General features: G+C 43.5%; 1 protein-coding gene across 3 annotated transcripts in view; it reads right to left on the minus strand.

The window, feature by feature from the left end:
- ttc28 (tetratricopeptide repeat domain 28) overlaps positions 1-20,546 on the minus strand; it is a 960,596-nt gene extending 940,050 nt beyond the window's left edge. For all 3 annotated transcript variants that reach the window (XM_063034167.1, XM_063034166.1, XM_063034165.1), the window contains exon 1: positions 20,281-20,546. In XM_063034167.1, coding sequence (XP_062890237.1) covers positions 20,281-20,307 — 27 coding nt within the window. In that variant the 5' untranslated portion in view covers positions 20,308-20,546. The remainder of the gene's footprint in view (positions 1-20,280) is intronic.
- Positions 20,547-21,044: the final 498 nt, after the last annotated feature.

A 21,044-nucleotide genomic window follows, 5' to 3' on the forward strand; every position in this document is an offset into this window, starting at 1 on the left:
AATGGTGGATGAAAGGAAACCCCATTCTTTGAAAGAGGAGGAGATCTCTGATTTCTAAAAGGAAAGCTTTATCCTGGGAACAGATGCAGTGGAAACAAAGGAACTGAGAAAAGGCAATAGTATATTTACTAGAAGTACACACAAAATGCTGGAGGAACCTAGCAGGCCAGGCAGCATCTATGGAAAGAAGTACAATTGACGTTTCGGGCCAAGACCCTTTAGCATAGTCCTGCCAAAAAGTATCGGATCGACTGTACTTTTTTTTCCCCATAGATGTTGCCTGGCCTGCCGAGTTCCTCCAGCATTTTATGTGTGTTGCTTGGATTTCCAGCATCTGCAGATTTTCTCTTGATTAGCATTTTTACAGGAGACAGGATGGGAAGGGGTATAGTCAAGATAGCCGTGGGAATCGGTAGATTTATAAAAGATGTCAGATGACAGTTTGTCTCCAAAGGTGGAGACAGAGAGATCGAGAAAGGGGAGGGAAGTGTCAGAAATGGTATTTATTGATGCCTTTAAGTGTCTTGGAGCCTGTCTGAGAAGATACTCATTTTAAATCTTCTTGTCTTCACTACAAATCTGATCTGACGACAATTAAACATATGCCTTCTTAAAATGATCACAGTTTTTCTGAGAAAATACTCTATTTTTGGCTTGTTTCTCAGTTTTAATCTGCTGCTGTTGCCATAACTGCAAAGTATCGGGGTGCTCTTTTAAGACTGATATCTGAGTGTGGCAGAACCAGTCTCACCATCTTCAGCAATCTCTGCAGTTCACTGTGGCCTTTACCCAAGTGTGGCATGGGCGCAGAGGGATGAAGAGACAGCATGTGTATCTGGAAGATATCTGGGTGAGTACTCATCCAACCTGACAAATCCATTTAAAAAGGCTGAGAGACTGACTTCAGAGAAATCTAAGGCCACGGGGACCAGACAGGAAAATAAAGTTGAGGCTAAGATCAGCCAGCCATGATCTTATTGAAAGACAGAGCGGGCTCAAGGCCAATAGCCAAAAGCAGCTACAATATTTACATTCTTATCACAGAAACGATTAACTAGCCATTATGACACTGGTATTTGTGTGAGCATTATGTTCAAAAACTGACTGCATGCTGTTAAACTTCATTGACTGTTAAATGCTTTGGGGTGTCACAAGTTTGTGAAAGATGCAGTTAGCACATTTTCCTTTCTTTGCTGTAGACGCAAACAGTGTCAGAATGCCAAATTTTCTAGGTGCTACAGCTTGCAAGGTCTCTTACTGCCGAAAAGTAAAACCCAGTACTTAAAATAGCATTACCCCTGTTGTGCTACTCTGATCCACTAACTGATCGCCAATTGCTCATAACTATCCCCATTGTTCCCCCACTTGACCCCACTCTCCATTTCCCAACCACTCTACACCCACTCTTCAACCACGTTCTTGGAATAAAATGTTTGGTGCACTTCAAGCAGGCTTCAATTACACCAATAATAAATTATTGATAATAAAATTTACCTTGAACTTTGAACTTAAACAGGATCCCATTTTTTGTGCAGAAGGACTGATATAAAAGAAAGTTGAGATTGTTGATTTATTACATGTTACTGTTTTCCCTCATTAATGTGCAGTTCTTTCATTTATAAAAGTTCTATTGTTTATTGTAATAATGAGGCTGCTGAACTAGATAAGAGCCCAGGGTATTACAGGAAAGATACTTGCATGGATAGAGCATTGGCTAATTGGCAGGGGGCAAAGAGTAGGAATAAAAGGATCCTTATCAGATTGGCTGCTGGCAATTAATGGTGGTCCACAGGAGTCTGTGTTGGAACCGCTTCTTTTTACGCTGTACGTCAACAATTTGGATGATGAAATTGACGGCTTTTTGGCCAAGTCTGCGTATGATACAAAGATAGGTGGAGGGGCAGGTAGTGTTGAGGAAGCAGAGAGGCTGCAGAAGGACTCAGACAGATGAGGAGAAAGAGGTGGCATTTGGAATAGTGTCGGGAAGTGTATGGGCATGCACTTTGGTAGAAGGAATAAAAGCAGGAATTTTTTTTTTTAAAAACAGAGAGAAAATTCAAAAATCCAAGGTAGGCTTCTGATTAGCCAGGGCGTGAAAGATTATGGGAAGAAGGCAGGAGAATGAGATTACGAGGGAAATGGATCAGCCATGATGAAAACCACAAGATATAGGTGCAGAATTAGGCCATTTGGCCCATCAAGTCTACTCAGCCATTTCATCATGGTTGATGCATTTTCCCTCTCAGCCCCAATCTCCTGCCTCCTCCCCTTATCCGTTCATGTCCTGACCAATCAAGAATCTATCAATCTCTGCCTTAAATATACATATTGACTTGGCCTCCACAGCTGCCTGTGGCAAAATTTTCCACAGATACACCACTCTCTAGCTAAAGAAATTCCTTCTCATCTCCATTCTAAAAGGACACTCATCTATTCTGAGGCTATGTCCTCTGGCCTTAGAATCTCCCACCATAGGAACCATCCTCTCCACATCCACCCCATCAAGGCCTTTCACCATTTGAGAGGCTTCAATGAGGTCACTCTTCACTCTTCTGAATTCTAGTGAATACAGGCCCAGAGCCATCAAATACTCTTCATATGAGAAGCCATTCAATCCTGGAATCGTTTTCGTGAACCTCCTTTGAACCAACTATTACCCGCACATCTTTTCACAAAACTGCTCACAATATGCCAAGTGAAGATTTACCAGTGCTTTATAAAGCCTCAACATTACATCCTTGCTTTTAGTTTCTAGTCCTCTTGAAATGAATGCTGTATTATCTCTCACTTCCTTGACCATTCCCCTAATCTGTCCAAGTCCTTCTGTAGCCTCTCTGCTTCCACAAAATTATTTGCCCCTCCACCCATCTTCATGTCATCTGCAAACTTTGCAACAAAGCCATCTCCCAACACAGACCCCTGTGGAACACCGGCAGCCAAGCAGAAAAGGCTCCCTTTATACCCACTCTTTGCCTCCTGCCAATCACCTACTGCTTTATCCATGCTAGAATCTTTCTTGTAATACCGCGGGCTCATAGCTTGTTAAGCAGTCTCATGTGTGGCACCTTGTTAAAGGCCTTCTAAAAATCCAAGTATACAACATCAACTGATTCTCCTTTGTCTATTCTGCTTGTTACTCTTCAAAGAACTCCAACAGATTTGTCAGGCAAAATTTTCCCTTCAGGCTTAAGGAAACTATGCTGACTATGGCCTATTTTATCACATGCCTCCAAGTACCCTGAGACCTCATCCTTAATAATTGACTAACTGGCCTATAGCTTCCTTTCCTCTGCCCCGCTCCCTTCTTGAAGAGTGGAATAACATTTGCAATTTTCCAAACTTCCAGAACCATTCCAAAATCTCGTGGTTCTTTAGAGATCATTACCAAAGCCACAGATGAAGCCACACTCAGGTTGGAGGAACAACACCTTATATTCCCTCTGGGTAGCCTCCAACCTGATGGCATAAACATTGACTTCTCTAACTTCCGCTAATGCCCCACCTCCCCCTTGTACCCCATCCGTTATTTATTTTTATACACACATTCTTTCTCTCTCTCTCCTTTTTCTCCCTCTGTCCCTCTCACTATACCCCTTGCCCATCCTCTGGGTTCCCCCCCCCCTTCCTTCTCCCTAGACCTGCTGTCCCATGATCCTCTCATATCCCTTTTGCCAATCAACTGTCCAGCTCTTGGCTCCATCCCTCCCCCTCCTGTCTTCTCCTATCATTTTGGATCTCCCCCTCCCCCTCCCACTTTCAAATCTCTTACTAGCTCTTCCTTCAGTTAGTCCTGACGAAGGGTCTCGGCCCGAAACGTCGACTGTACCTCTTCCTAGAGATGCTGCCTGGCCTACTGCATTCACCAGCAACTTTGATGTGTGTTCCTCCATGATCTCTGTAGCCACCTCTTTCAAAACCTTGAGGGGTATCCAATCTGGTCCAGGTGACTTATCTACCTTCAATACCTTTCAATTTCCCAAGAACCTTCTCCCTAGTTACCATAACTTCTTCATGCTGCTCTGCCATCATCCATGCCAGTATGATTTTCCAATCAATTCTGGCCAACTCCTCTCTCGTGCCTCTGTAATTCCCTTTAGTCCACTGGTACATCTGCCTATAGCTTTTCCTTATCAAATTTCAAGGTGAATTTGATTATGTTATGATCACTTCCCCTAAGGGTTCTTTTACCTTAAGCTCTCCAATCAATTCTGGTTCATTGCACAACTCCCAATCCACAATAGCTGATCCCCTAGTGGGATCAACCTCAAGCTACTCTAAGAAGTTATCTCATAAGCCCTCCAGAAATTCTCCTCCTGGCCTGCTGAGTTCTTCCAGCATTTTGTGTGTGCAGCTTTCTTTCAGCCATGATTCCGTAATGCCTACAAACATCATATCTGCCAACCTGCAACTATGCTGCAAGTTCATCTACCTTATTCCACATACTGCGTGCATTCAAATGTAACACCTTCAGTCCTGTATTCACCCTCCGCGATTTTGACCCCTTTAACATCGCAACTCATCCTGATGACTGTAATTTTGCCCTATCAACAGCCTCTCCCCACTACATATTGCCTCTGTTTGTAAACCAGCTACCTCATCTCCAGCACTATTATCCACCTTTCCTACGATACTTCTAGCATTGAAATATATGCAGCTCAAGACACTACTCACACCATGCTCAACCTTTTGATTCCTAACTTTGTCTGCCTCTACTAACTCTCCACTAACTCTTCGGGCACTCTGGTTCCCATGCCCCTGCAACTACAGTTTAACCGCCCACCCCCCCCATAGCATTAACAAACCATCCTGCTAGGATATTAGTCCCCCTCCAATTCAGGTGCAAACCATCCCTTCTGTACAGGTCCCACCTTCCCTGGAAGAGAACTCAATGAACCAAAAATCTAATGGCCTCCCTCCCACACCAACTCCTTAGCCACGTATTAATCTGTATAATCTTCCTAGTTCTGGCTTCATTAGCACGTGGCACAGGTAGAAATCTTGAAATCACAACTCCAGCAGTCCTGCCCTTTAACTTAGCACCTAACCCTATGCAGAACTCATCATTCATCCTACCCATATCATTGGTACCTACAAAGACCACGACTTCTGGCTGTTCACTCTTCCACTTTAGAATGCTGAGAACTTGATCGGGGAACTCCCAGACCCTGGCACCCAGGAGGCAACATACCATTCAGAATCTCATTCTCGCCAACAGAACCTCCTGTCCAGTCCCCTAACTAACGACTTCCCTATCACCACAGTCTGTCTCTTCTCCCCCCTTCCTTTCTGAGTCACAGAGGCAGACTCAGTGCCAGAGACTCGACTACTGTGACTTTCCTCAGCTAGCTCATCCCCTCCCCGCCCCCACCTCCCCGTCGACAGTATCCAAAGTGATATAGCTGTTGTTGAGGAGGATGGCCACAGGGGGTACTCTGCACAGGTTCCTTAACCCCTTTCCCCTTCCTGTCACCCGGTCTCCTGTGTCTTTCACCTTGGGTGTAACTACTCCCCTATATGACCTATCTACCACCTCCTCAGCCTCCTGAATGATCTGGAGTTCATCCAGTTCCGGCACCAACTCATTAACGCAGATTGTTAGAAGCTGCAGCTGGATGCACTTCTCACAGTTGTAGTCATCAGGGACACTGGAGGTCTCTTGCCTTCCCACATCCTGCAAGAAGAGCATTCTACTACCCTGCCTGGCATCTCTACTACCCTAGCTGAGCAGATACTGTATAAAGAAGGGAAGGAAAAGCAAAGAGAGCTTTTCTTTTCCTTTGCTTTCTCTGACTGAAGCCTCAAAGGGCTAAAGCCTCAAGATCACCACTCTCTGTCCACTCAGATGACGGCTGCTGTGACGATGGCCACTGCACTCGCCTCGCCTTCCTTTAACTTGTTCTTGCTAATCAAGCCCAAACGCTGAACAGTCGCTGGTCAAAGCTCTTTTTCGCGGTACCGACCTGCTGCTGCCTTTTGTACTCAGGCAGTGGACCTGATTGAAGTCACCTCTTCTCAGAACTTTTGTTGCCTGGATTGGGCACCGATCAAAGCTCTTTTGAAAAGGCGGAGCAAACTCAATGGGCAAAATAGTCTAATTCTGCTCCTATGTCTTATGTTTCAATTGTCAAGTCACCTCTTCAACATCTAAACTTGAAGAATTTCAAAGGATATAATGGAAAAAGATAGTAATAGTAGATTCAAATCTCCAGAACATACCAGATCTCATATAATGTATCTGACTTAATTAATTTTACAGGATTACGGAAACAATGATGGGAAGCTACCCATTTACAAGTTGCCTCCCAAGCGTGCAATGGTGTTGATACACAAGTCTTGATTTCCTTGTATTAAAAAGCAGGTACCTTCAACTTGAGACAAATGACCTTCTGAAGCATGTGGGAAACTCTGAATGCAGTAGCGAGAAATTGAAGATGTCCTTCAACAGTTGGTTGGCACAGGTTTTCAGTGCCCAGCTAGGTACACCATTGGGGCCTGACGCCTTACGAGCATTTGCCCACTTGAAAGATGTTCTGATGTTAGTCTCTAAGGCAGACCGCTTGTGGCTCAAAGATCTTCAACATGAATTTCTTCATGAGCTTCACAAGTGTACAGAGCCTTAGCAAAGCTATGCCCGAAGTCCTGCCTAAAGGACTCTCTGTTCCAAGGAAAGAACATACTTGTCATAGACAGAGTGCAACTATGGTTTACAGACCACTTCCTATAATGGCCGGATTGTCACATGAGCAGAGATTGGATCTACTGTGCCTGTATATACTGGTGTTTAGAGGAATAAAATAAGATCTAATTGAAATTCTGGCAAAGCTCCCATAGATGCCTGCAGACCCACTGAGTTGTACAGCAGATTGTGTTTTTGCTCTATAGGCTGAATGCAAGGAGGATTGTATCCTTGGCACAGAGATTGAAGAACCAGGCGTCTCAATCTGGGATTGAAGATAAAACACTTCAAACTGAGAAGAGAATTTCTTGCTTGCTCAGTACATGGTTTTTGTCCATGGTCCAACACACAAGTGTCACTACAAAAATTTAATGGCAGCATCTACCTTCTTAAAAATTTGTGAAGATTCAGCATGTCAGCTAAAACTCTGACAAACTTCTATGGATGAGAGGTGGAGAGGTTCAGCAACTTTAAATTCCTCAGTTTTATTATTTCAGAGAACCTGTCCTGGCCCGAGCACACAAGTGCAATTACGAAGAAAACACAGTAGTGCCTCTACTTCCTTAGGAGTTTGCGAAGATTCAGCACAACATCCAACACTTTGACAAACTTGTATAGATGTGTAGTGGAGAGCATATTGCCTGGCTGCATCATAGCCTGGTACGGAGACACCAACACCCAGTCTATCACAGGTGAAGCCCTTCCCCACTATTGAGTACATCTACATGAAGCTTTGTTACAGGAAAACAGCATCCAGTATCAGGGACTCCCCCCACCACCCAGGACATGCTCTCTTCTCCCTGCTGCCATTAGGAAGGTGGTACAAGAGCCTCAGGACTCACACCACCAAGCTCAGGAAGAGTTATTACCCTTCCACCAACAGGCTCTTGAACCAAAGGGGATAACTTCACAATCCATCGCTGAAATGTTCCCACAACCTACAGTCCCACTTTCAAGGACTCATCGCATGTTCTCAATATTTATTGCTTATTTAATTATTATTTCTTTCTTTTTGTATTTGCACTTTGTCGTCTTTTGCACACTGGTGGAAGGTTCAAGTGGTGCAGTCTTTCATTGATTCTTTTCTGATTATTATTCAATTAAGGATTTTTGAGCATGCCCACATGAAAATGAATCTCTGGATTGTCTGTGGTGATATACAAGTACTTTGATGGTAAATTTACCTACACAGTGGAGAGTATACTGACTGGTTGTATTGCTGCCTGATATGGAAAAGACTACAATAAGTAGTGGATTTAGTCCATCACAGGTAAAGCCCTCCCCCACCACTGACCACATCAACAAGGAGCACTGTCACAGGATGCATTATCCATCAAAGCCCCCTACCATCCAGGCCATGCCCTCTCCTCACTACTGCCATCAGGAAACTACTGCAGGGGCCTTCGGTCCCAAGCACCAGTTTCAGGAACAGTTATTACCTCTCAACCATCAGGCTCCTGAGCCAGAGTGGACAGCTTCACTCACCCCAACACTGAGCTGATTCCACAACCTATGGACTCACTTTCAAGGACTCTACAGCTCGTGTTCTCAATATTTATTATTATTCTTTTTTGCACATTTGCGCAATGTGTCATCTTTTCAACAATGATTGTTTGTCCATCTTTGTGCACATTTTTTCATTGATTCTATTGCATTTCCTTGCATTTGCTGTGAATGCCCACAAGAAACTTAATCTCAGGGATGTACAAGGGGACAAATACCCACTTAAATTTATTTTGACCTTTGGCAAAGCTGCAGAGGTCAGAAGAGCAGTGGGAGGTGGAGGCCAAGCCACGGCATGTTTTGGAACGGGGCTCCCGATCTTCGTTGCACAAACTCCTTGCTTAATGGTATTGGTCCATGGCATAAAAATGGTTGGGAACCCCTGTTTTAGAGTAAGACAATGATTTCTAGACAAGGGATCCAGGGGAACATAGCTTTGTGGATCCAGAATTGGCCTGCCCACAGAAGGCAAAGAGTAGTTGTAGGTGGATCATATTCTGCATGGAGGTCAGTCACCAGTGGTGTGCCTCAGGGATCTGTTCTGGGACCCTTACCCCTCATGATTTTTATAAATGACCTGGATGAGGAAGTGGAGGGATGGGTTAGTAAATTTGCTGATGACACAAAGGTTGGGGGTGTTGTGGATAGTGTCGAGGGCTGTCAGAGGTTACAACGGGACATTGATAGGATGCAAAATTGGGCTGAGAAGTGGCAGATGGAGTTCAACCCAGATAAGTGTGAGGTGGTTCATTTTGGTAGGTCAAATATGATGGCACTTGGCAGTGTGGAGGATCAGAGGGATCTTGGGGTCCGAGTCCTGAGCACACTCAAAGCTGCTGCAAAGGTTGATTCTGTGCTTAAGAACACATACAGTGCATTAGCCTCCATCAATTATGGAAATGAGTTTAAGAACCAAGAGATAATATTGCAGCTATAGGACTCTGGTCGGACCCCACTCCTATGCTCAGTTCTAGTTGCTTCACTACAGGGCAGATGTGGAAACCATAGAAAGAGTGCAGAGGAGATTTACAAGGATGTTGCCAGGATTGGGGAGCAGGTCTTATGAAAACAGGTTGAGTGAACTCGGCCTTTTCTCCTTAGAACGACGGAGGATGAGAGGTGACCTGATGGAGGTGTATAAGATGATGAGAGGCATTGATCGTGTGGATAGTCAGAGGCTTTTTCCTCAGGGCTGAAATGGCTAGCATGAGAGGGCACAGTTTTAAGGTGCTTGGAAGCAGGTACAGAGGAGATGTCAGGGGTAAGTTTTTTTTAAATGCAGAGAGCGGTGAGTGCGTGGAATAGGCTGCCAGTGACTGTGGAGGAAATGGATACGATAGGGTCTTTTAAGAGGTTCTTGGAGCTTAGAAAAATAGGGGGCTATGGGTAACCCTTGGTAATTTCTACAGTAAGGACATGTTTGGCACAGCTTTGTGGTCTGAAGGGCCTGTATTGTGCTGTAGGTTTTTCTATTTTAAGTGGGGAGAAGGAAATGGAAATATGATATTGAGATAGAGGATCAGCTGCGATCGCATTGGCTGGCAGAGCAGATTTAAAGCACTGAATGGTCCACTCTTGTTCCTAGTTTTCAATACAGCTTTCTTTAATATTTAAAGCATGTTAGGATTAGTTGGAAGAAATAATTTTTGCTTGCCCCAAGTTTGCCCAGATATGTAAAATATACACCAGCATAGTCACCAAAGTCTCTGCGTGTGGACAGAATTGCAAAGGAGGAGAAAATAAAATCCAGCTGAAAGTTCAAGAGAGAAAAACCAAAGCGCGAGTCTAACAATGATTTTCCTGGTAGATTATAACAGTGGGGTTTCAACATTACCTTCCCACAAAATCAGAGTATTGTCAAATTAAGTGTGGAATAAATATACTACTAGCAAAATACTTGGAATTCTTTTCGGAGAAGGTGAAAACTCAGCCTTTGCAAAGGCAGTTCCAGCATTAATTTTCTCTGCAGGTCCAAAAAAAAATACTCTTCGATAAGCACAGAACAGCAGGATCTCCTACCATTTAATTGCCATGGTAACACAGGAGCTTTCAAAGCTCCACGATTCATTTACTGTTTCCTGATAAAAATCAGAATTTCTAGCTATCGGAGAATGCCAGCCTCCCCCACTGTCGCCTCTTCTCTCTCTTACCGTCTCTACCCCCCAACCCCCACTGCTTTCCAGCTTCCCTTGGCTTCATTCCATCAACCTTTCCTATGCCATTCTTGGTAATGAACCTGTCAAAGTGTATCACATCACACTTCCTTTCACTCAAATCAAGATTATTTCAATACTTTCTAACTCGCTCAGATTTGCAGGTCGTTTGCAAGGCCGTGTTACTTTAATTGCTTGCCATCCAAGATACAATTTGAAAGAAAAATATCATCGATATAACTTAATAAACACAAGAAATCCTGCAGATGCTGGAAATCTGAAGCAACAGACAAAATGCTGGAGGAACTCAGCAGGTCAGGCAGCATCTCTGGAAATGAATAAACAGTCAATGTTTTGAGCTGAGACCCTTTTTCAGGACTAATCCAAAGACCAGTCCAACGTACGACTTAATGTGGATTGGTCATGTTTAATTTTCCACTTCATTGCGTATACATACCCACCTTCAGCACTGATGCAACTTTCTAGAATGCTGTGTAATCAGCATCATTGATCCTGGTGGCAGGAGGTACAGACCATGGGCTCTTGAACCAATGTGGATACCTTCACTGACATCAACTCTGAACTGTCTCCACAACCTATCGAGTGACTTTCAAGGACTCTACAACTCATGTTCTCTGTATTATTTATTACTTTTTAATTTATTAATTTGCACAATTTCTCCTCTTTTGCACATTGATGTGTCAGTCTTAGTACTTATAGTTTTGAACAAAGTCTATTGTATTTTCTCAATTCTACTGTGAATGCCTGCAAAGAATTAAATCTCAAGATAGTACATGGTGACATATACGTACTTTGAAATGATTTTTCTATAAATTTTTGACTGAATGAAATAATTTGCTGACTGCACTGTGTATCCTACCTACTGCCCGGCACGCTGGTGGTGATTAGGGCAGCAATGAAGGCCCTTCATCTCTGGAGGTAATCAGGGTTTCCTTTATCATGTCAGTAACTTGGTTTTCACTACTGTCAGTCACACAAGTCCAGGTGGAGATTCAGGAATATCGTCAGGCACAGATATAGAAGGATTCTTCAAAACTGTTACAGAAACAGCAATATTTGACCATTCAGGGTTGTTAGCCCGGAGCTGAACCCTGGAACCTGGAGAAATGGTGGACCACTCTTAGTTTGGCCTCTATCCTTTGAGATGTTTGGCATGGATGACCCTATCAAGAGCCAAAGCATAAATCTCTAACTTCAGCCAACATAGCTCTTTGGGTTATTGAAGAATGCAAGCCACCAAACCTTACAACAAGGTTGTGATCCTCATAAAGACTGAGGTCCACTGTGCATGCTGTATTAGTAATTTAAAATCCAAACTTCAATGCAAACATAAATTCCAAGGGACAAGTAGGCCAGATTGGAAGAAAATAAGAACAATGCCCAGCAATCTACCTTGGTGAGTTATCAGCAGCTTCACCAATCCCTAGCTTCAAAATAACTTTAAATTTAGAATTGTCCTTTCTGCGTCCATCCAGATCACTGAAAGTGGAAATTACACCTTCAGAATAATTTCTTCACTTCATCTGGAAGAGTTTTAATCAGAACCAGGTTTAATATTATTGGCATATTTGTTAAATTCTTTTAATGGAAGAAAAGGCAAAATTGTGATAATGTGAATATATGAAAACATGGCAAACTGAGTAAACCGAAGTGATTGATGGCAACATGATGTCAGGCACAGTAAATTAAGTCTTGCGCCACACTGCACGCAAGAACGATGCTAAGAACTTTGGCAGTTCTTGAGCTTGGCAGGGTGGTTTATGTAATATGGTAATGTGGGTTATAAAAGCAAACAGAGTTTTTATAGTTTCTGGCACCTCCATTTTGAAATTCTCATCTTTGTTTTTAAACCCCTCCTTGGCCTTCCAGATCTATAATCTCATCCGATCCACTGTGATTTGTGCACCCTACATTTCTGGCTCCTTTTCTGCACCCAGACTCTAAATCCTCCACAGGATCGGAGCTGATCTTCAGCCACCGAGTTCTCTACCTTCACTTCTGATCCTGCAGCCCTCTCCTCATTTTAACTGGAGACCAGGGTGGTGGGGTGAGATACGTCTCTACAAAAGCAGGTGTAAGGTGTTCCTTCTGGCAAGCCTGGAAGTCATGCTTGGGCAAGGTGGAGCACCTGCTCAGCCCACCCAAGCCACGGGAGCAGGTGGGGGATGGTTGTATGAGCAGCTGGAGCACATCACAAGTCCTGGTTTTGCAACCACTGACACCAGACAACAATCTCTGAAGAGCATTGATTATGGGTGGGGTTACGTGTCTTGTAAAGACACTGCCCAGAAGGTGGCAATGGCAAACAACTTCTGTAGAAAAATTTGCCAGGAACAGTCATGGTCACGGAAATACCATGATCGCCCACATCATGACACGGCACATAACAAATGAATTATTGACTAAACTTCAGGTCATCTCCATGTGACATACTGACAAACTGTGTCCTTATTTTCAATGTCTACATCAGATTTGTTAAAAGTGCTAAATCAATGCAAGCAGTACAGAGCAACCATTCAGCCAATCGTATCGCTAGTACAGCTGCCAAGGTTCCAGTTAACCAAAAGTAAAAGTAAATATATCTTTACTTCCCCCATCCCCTTTGTGCAGGGATCACTCCCTCCACAATTCCCTTGTCCATTTGTCCCGCCCTGCTAATCTCCCTCCAGGCACTTATTCCCCCAAGGGCTATGCCTACCTATTCATCTCCTCCCTCACCTCCATTCAGGGCCCCAAACAATCCTTCCAGGTGAGGCTAAACTTCACCCTGTGAATCTACTTGAGTCATCCACAGTATCAGGCGCTCCCGATGCAGCCTCCTCTACGTTGGTGAGACCCGTCGTAAATTGGAGGACCGCTTCATCGATCACCTCCGTTCCATCTGCCACAAGTGCAACTTCCCAGTGGCCAAACATTTTAAGTTCCCATTCTGATGTGTCAATCCATGACCTACCCTTGTGCTAAGATGAGGCTACCCTCAGGGTGGAGGAGCAACACCTTATATTCCATCTGGGTAGCCTCCAAGCTGATGGCATGAATATTGATTTTTCTTTCCAGTGAACAAATTCCTCCCCCCACCCTCTATTACCCACTCTGATGTTTCGCTTCTTCTCACTTGCCCATTACCTCCCCCTGCATCCCACCCTGCTTTCCTTTCTATTGTCCACTCTCCTCTCCTACCAGATTCTTTCTTCTCTAGCCCCCGACCTTTTCCACCCACCTGGCTTCACCCATCACCTTCCAGCTATCCTCTTTCCACTCCCCCCAACCTTTTTATTCAGGCATTTTCCCCCTTCCTTCTCAGTCCTGAGGCCTGAAGCGTCAACTGTTTACTCTTTTCCATAGATGCTGCCTGGCCTGCTGAGTCCCCGTATTTTGTGTGTGTTGCTTTGGATTTCCAGCATCTGCAGATTTTTTCACGTTTGTAATATTTTGCTCTCAGGATATTCATTATACATAGATACCAGACACGAAAAAAAGCAAAATACATGTTCACGTATCTTTACGGTTTACAGAAGTTGGTAGGAGGGGCATAGCCATAAAGAAATAAGATGCCAAAAAACTGAAAACTACCCAGAATGATGTGGGAACAGATAGGAGATACACAGTCCTAAGACTCAGATTGGAAAGAGTGCAAAGGAAAAAGCCAATGGAGCAGATGTGACGATGTAAGAGTGTGGCAAAATGAGTCAGCCTAAGGTTAAGGAGGAGAAAAAAACAATGCTGAATGTGAGTGGATGCATGGAGTCTCATTTTCACTTTTCTTGCCAATTTGCTCCCCTTCCATCTGCTTCTCTCTCTATCCTGACACATTTTTGGTACCTTAGCCAAATGATCATCTTACGCAAACACAGATAAATTGTCCCACTTAGGAAAGTCATTTGCCTTACTTTCAGCATTCACACTCTGTAGACACAATCATTTGCATGTTAACACACAAAATCTCAGCAGGTCAGGCAGCATCTATGTAAGTGAATAGATAGCCAACGTTTCGGGCCAAGACCATTTTCAGGACTGCGGGGGGGCGGGGGGAGTGATTTGCATGTCACAGATTTAACCATGTCTTGTTCTCAATCCAGCTAGATTATTCTCAAGACACATCATGCGTCTTCCTATAAAACTATCTGTGCATGTTAGCGCCCATTGATCCTTTCATGTTACTGAAATGTTGGTGGGTAAGTCTCTCCCTTTGCTGAGCAGCTGTGGTATACAGACTGGTCCCAACTGCACTGAATTAGCTTAGAATCAACAGGAGCCGCTATGCTGTATAACTAGACGGCTCACCGTCCTTGGCTTAACAAGTAGAAAAGTCAGAGTTTCAAATCACTAATTCCTTCCTGGACATACACATACATGGTGACAGATTAGACTCTCATTCAGTCTGTTTTCCATCATCTGTGATCAAATAGCCTGCCAATCCTACAAAACAGCAAATCTACATTTCAATATTACCTTTGTTGGTTGCATAATACTGGCTGATTTTGTCCTTCATTATCCCAAGGATTGTGAGTCGTGGCATTACAGGATATGACAACCCGATTGATATGATCTAATTCAGCACAGGTGGGCATGCATTTATCCCACAGCTCCTCAACAAACAGATAATCTTACCCTCCAAGGTTTGAAAAATTTTAAGGAATTGATGGCTGCAGATTCACATACACACACACAAAATAAAGTTTCCTCAGCACAGATTGGATTGGGTATGACACAGTTACATTTCTAACATGCAAAGGTTTGTTCCCAGAGATTAGAACTTTTAAGGATTTAAAAAGAATAAGGATTAACTTTATTTGTACAAATTATTGAAAGTGGCTGCTTTATTAGGTACACCTGCTTGTTACTGCAAATATCTAATTAGCCAATCATGTGGCAGAAACTCAATGCATAAAAGCATGCAGACAAGGTCAAGAGGTTCAGTTGTTGTTCAAATATTAGAATGGGGAAGAAACGTAATCTAAGTGACTTTGACCATGGAATTATTGTTGGTACCAGATAGGGTGGTTTGAGTATCTCAGAAACAGCTGGTCTCCTGATTTTCACACACAAGTCTCTAGAGTTTACAAAGAATGGTGCAAAAAACAAAAAAAAACATCCAGTGAGTGGCAGTTCTATGGGCAAAAATGCATTGTTAATGAGATAACTCTGAGAAGAATGGCTGGATTGATTCAAGCCAACAGATAGGCAACAGTAACTCAAATAACCATGCATTACAATAGTGGTGTGCAAAAGAGCATCTCTGAACCTTGAAGGGGATGGGCTACAGCAACAGAAGACCACACCAGCTTCCACTCCTGTAGCTAGTAAAGTGGCCACTGAGTGTACACTGAAATGCATTGCTTGTGTCAACAACCACAGTCAAAGGATGTGCTGTGGGTAGCCCACAAGTGTAGCTATGCTTTCAGTGCCACATAGCATGCCTGCAGCTTACTAACTTCAACCAGTACCTCTTTGGAACGAGGGGAGAAACCAGAGCACCTGGAGGAAACCCACACAAGGGAGACAGCTGCAGGAATTGAACCCAGTCACTGACATGTTGTGCTAAACGCTACACTACCGTGTTGCCTTCATAATAAAGTCAATGCCTGAACAGGGATTCAAGACTATTTATGCTGAAGCTCATACTTCATACAAATCTTCTAGCATGATGACAACAGCACCGCAACCACAGAAGCATCCAATCCAGTGCAATATTACAACTGAATCAAAGAGCCAATAACACAAGAGATGCTGCAGATGTTGGAAGTCCAAAGTAACACACACACACACAAAATGCTGGACGAACTCAGCAGGTCAGGCAACACCTATGGAAACGAACAAACAGTTGACATTTTGGGCCGAGTCCCTTCTTCAGGACTGGAAAGGTAGGGGGAAGATGCCAGAATAAACTGTAGGGAGAGGAGAAGGAGGAGAATAGCTAGAAGGTGATTGGTGAAGCCAGGCAGGTGAAAAAGGTAAAGGGCTGGAGAGGAAGGAATCTGATGAGAGGAGACTGGACCACAGGAGAAAGTGAAGGAGGAATGGCACCGGGGGAGATGATTGGCAGGTGAGAAGAGGCAAGAGGCCAGGGTGGGGAATAGAAGAAGAGGCAGAGGGCTTTTTTTTTTATACAAGAGAAAGGAGATATCGATATTCATGCCATCAGATTGGAGGCTACCCAATCAGAATACAAGGTATTGCTCCTCCACCCTGAGGGTGGTCTCATCGTGACACAAGAGGCAGCCAGGGGCCGACACATTGGAATAGAAATAGCAATGGGAATTAAAATGTTTGGTCATCAGGGAATTCCGCTTTTGGTGGATGAAGCAATGGTGCTCGACAAAGGGATTCTCCAATTAACGACGGGTCTCACCAACGCTGAGGTGGCCACCTCGAAAGCACCGGACACAATAGACAAATTCGCAGGTTGCCTCACCTGGAAGGGCTGTTTGGGACACCGAGCGGAGGTGACCAATGAGGTAAGTGGACAGGTCACTTGCAGGGTTAAGTGCCAGGAGGGAGATTAGTTGGGAGGGATGAATGGACAAGAGAATCATGGAGGGAGCGATCCTGACAGAAAGCAGTTGGGGCGCGGAAGTGAGGTAAAGATGTGTCTGGTAGTAGGATCCCTTTGGAGATGGCGGAAGTTGTAGCAAATGACGTGAAGGCTCATGGGGTGGTAGGAGAGGACGCGAAGAACTCTATCCCCATTCAGGTGACAGGAAGATGGGGTGAGCGCAGATGTTTAGCAAACGGAGGAGATGCAAGTGAGGGCAGCTTCAAAGGCAGAAGAAGGAGAACATCTCTGATGTCCTGGAAAGGATCAATAAAGAGGTTCTAAAAAAAGGCAGGAATATATTTACGGATGCAACTTGTACTCTACGTCTACAGTGAAAATCAGTAGCGAAAATGGAGTCTTGAAGTATTTTGGGACTGGAATGTACCAGTTTTTCCAAGTGATATTCCTGCTAATAAAAATGGCAATCAATGAAACAGCTGAAAATTTTGCCTGTGGTAACCTCCCAATAAACCATAAAGAAAGAGCAATAATTGGCAAATTGGCCAAGACAGAAAAAAAAGTGGTACAAAGTATACAATTACCAAAATTCCAACCCATCAATGATTTCTCCTCTTCCCAGAAAATATTTTTATTTAAAGCAGAGGAGCGGCAATGAGTGAAAGGTCTTCACAGACCACCCAGAGCTGCTATATCATAGGGCAGCTTCACCCATTTAACTGTAAAATTAACTCTAAACACATGGAATAGATTGAATACTGGAATGTAGAGACAATCAAAAATATCTCAGTAACTAAGTACAATTGCCCAAATTTCACAGATATGTATTTGCTTAATATACGCAGTCCAAGTCGTTTTTTTGTATATGGTAGAATAGCTGCACTGTTTGCCTTCATTGGCAAGATCTCAGAAAACATACTTAAAATTAGATAATCAATACATAAGGGTGTTTACTATTTGTAAAATATTTCCAAAAAGATATACATAAAAAGAACAAACAGATCACCTTGCAATTTGCTGAAAATAATCCGCCAATATGCAAGCAGTAATATTGTCACAATCAAATTTAACATCCTTCAGAAAATGTCACAATGCTGTTTACCACAAAGAACTGAAAGACTGGAAATTTGTAACAAAAGCATCCTAAATTAGACACAAAAAATGCCATTGTTTTATTAATAAATGAAATTTGAGATAACGCGATAGTCATAGATAAATCTATGCATTTCCAAAGTACCAAAGTTTTAAACTCTCTCAAGTTTTATGGCAGATTTTCTTTCTACACATTACTGTACATTGTGTATAATTTGAATAACATTAATCAGTGCCGAACTTGGCACACTCCTGATTTTGAAAGCCTGCTTGTGCAGCCATCAGCAAACAAATCCCATGCCCCATATTGTGAAGAAATAGGGAAGGCATTCAAAGAGATCCAACAAGGCAGCTGGAATCCAAGAGGATGACATTTTTTTCCATTGTGTTCACTTGGACTAATAAAAACACACACACATATACACAAACACACACACAATTTCATGTGAAGACTGCATTTATAAACTTAGGCTGTGTAGGGAGTGAGTGAGTGAAAATGTGTAGTTGTAATTTTTTTTAATTGATAAGAAAGGTGTCGTTGCTGGAATAATTTACAACGTGTAATTTTGGGCATCATATAGTATGTTGGTTAAAAACATTTTGACCAAATATTTCAATCCCAATATACCAAATAAATCCACCAAAAGCACATTTCAAAGGAGGATTGTGTGCAGATGAAATTCTGCTTTCAATGAAGCAATGGCAACCAGTATAGTTGAAAAATTAGACCAACATACAAAAGATGAACTCTGGTTTCAAAATACAACGTTCCAAATGGCAAGTCAAGTGTCAAAGTCATTCCATACCAAGGGAAGGGTATGGTCTCAGAGAATTGAGTTGTAATACAATTTCTATAATTGTATTTTTAAAAGCATGCACAAAGTAATGAATTAAACTATTAAATAGATTAAGAGCCATCTGCTTAAGACACCTACTCCAAAATGAAGCAACACTCCAAAATGAAGCAACAATTTATTCTGCTTTTCCAACATCTGCAATAAGCTTTATATCAGAGCCAAGTTATTTCCTACAATGTTGCACTGATTACATCTTTTATTTATTGGCAATTTTCCCCCCTTAAAGCTAAGCTGCTCTTGCATTTTTTTTAAGCCTCAAGACTTCTGTCATACTGCACAGGATCGGGAACTTACTCCAAGAGTTTAACGAATTGCTGCTTCTTAAGATACAGTGAGGCCTGGTTATTACTCAGATACTTCATGTTAAATGGACCGCATTAAATGCTTTCCTGCTCAGTACGGCTCATATCATGAACTGAGCACAGTAAGGGATTGAACCTGCAACCTATCATTCCGCAGCCAACACCAGACCATGTCACGTTAATTCTTAAATTAGGGCATCAATATTGTCAACTACATGGAATACCCTTACTTCCCAAAATAATCATACAGACTTACAGACACACACACACACACACATAGTTTGAAGTAAACAGTCTTTTGAGAAAGTCGATAATTCCAAACTTTTATGTACAGAACAGCAAACAGTCGTGAACTCCTTGGATTGGTTGATCGCGGACTCTTATGTTTTTCCCTCGCTTGCGGGTCACCGCTTTCTAAACTCCGGACAAGTTCCAAAGAAGGGAGGTAACTTGTGCGCTGTTACTTGTGGGGAGCTGGGTTCGTATTGCACATTCGAAACAACCGAACCGATCGCGCTCTCTCTCTCGGGGAAAAAAAACACCCATAACATTCCTATCTTCAAACATAAAAAAACCGTTATAAAGTTGCTTCGTCTTTCCTTCCTTAAAGACTCCGCAACACAGAGACCGATTAGATGCCCTCCCCCCAACACACACACATTCCGTATGCGTATCTTGAGGGGGAATTGGGTGACGCTCCCCACAGTGTTGGGGCGCTTGTTGCTGAGGGAAAACTAATCGCGCGGTTTGGGGATCGCTCGAGGCGAAGGCAGAGATCCTGCAGTCGGAGCTCACAGGCCCCAGCCTCCCACAACTATTGCTTGTTCGGGAAGGGGAAGGGGAAGGGGGGGGGGATGCTGGTTCCGAAACATGAATCTGCGCTTCATTATTTGCACACCGACCGGACATCAACTGCGCCGCTAAATTCCCTTTATCTTAACTTAAATTCCGGGAGGGAAAGGCAAACCTCACTGAGGTAGATACGAATCACTGGAAAAACAAGAACATTATTCGCCGCACGTTGAAAAGTGAAACTCGGGACAAAAAGTTCAAAACTCAACGCCCCACCCCTCTCAACATTTCTCAGGATACAAAGCGGGGTGAAATAACGGGGGACTGTCTTTTGGGGGTTACTTGAGGAAGGAATTTGAGAAGGGGGTAAATGGTTGTTCTCCCTCACCTTCTCCCTCTTGCTGTCTGCCTCCATGGTGCTGTTCTCTGTGCTCTCGCCTCACTAAACCGTCCAAGCGCAGGGGAACCTCGCCATCGACTCTCGACACCAGTTCCTCAGGCTCCGCTCCGACTCTCTTTCTCGCTCTGTCTCTCTCTCTCCCGCTCGCTCTCCGATTCCTTTCTTTTCCCCGCTTATTAAAAGTTCGCCATGTTGCTCCACATACTTCTCCCCCCTCTTTGGCACCAGCTTCTCGTCCTTCCTTCTGGAGCGCAGTGATATTATGGATATGGCTGCAGAATCCCGAGTTACAAGCGTTAGGCGCTGCCAAACTCGACCAGACGCGACCCGACCCCCAGCGAACACATCCCAATCCAATCAGCCCCGCCGTGATCCGGTGCCCCGAACAACCTCCGTATGCCCTCCCCTCGACCGACACGGGCTTAATCCCCCACTAAATACACCGGAGCGCAGTAAATATCCACATTTCCCCCCGATATGGTTCCAATTCCCAAATAACCACATCAGTCTCGTATCTCCGGTAAACGTCGTCTCAATTCACATCTCTCCTGGACACCCCATTAATACATAATACCCCAAACCCAAGAAAAACCCTCATCTTTCCTCTGAACACAGCTACAAACACCAATCAAATATTCCCAAACAATGAAACACTTCAACTCCATCCACATTGCCTCTGGACAAACCAATTCCCAAATAAATGCCCCATTCTCCAATATCTTACATCAATCCCCTGTTTCCATTACCTGAAG

This window comes from Mobula hypostoma, chromosome 27, assembly GCF_963921235.1.
Source record: "Mobula hypostoma chromosome 27, sMobHyp1.1, whole genome shotgun sequence".
Lineage (NCBI taxonomy): Eukaryota > Metazoa > Chordata > Chondrichthyes > Myliobatiformes > Myliobatidae > Mobula > Mobula hypostoma.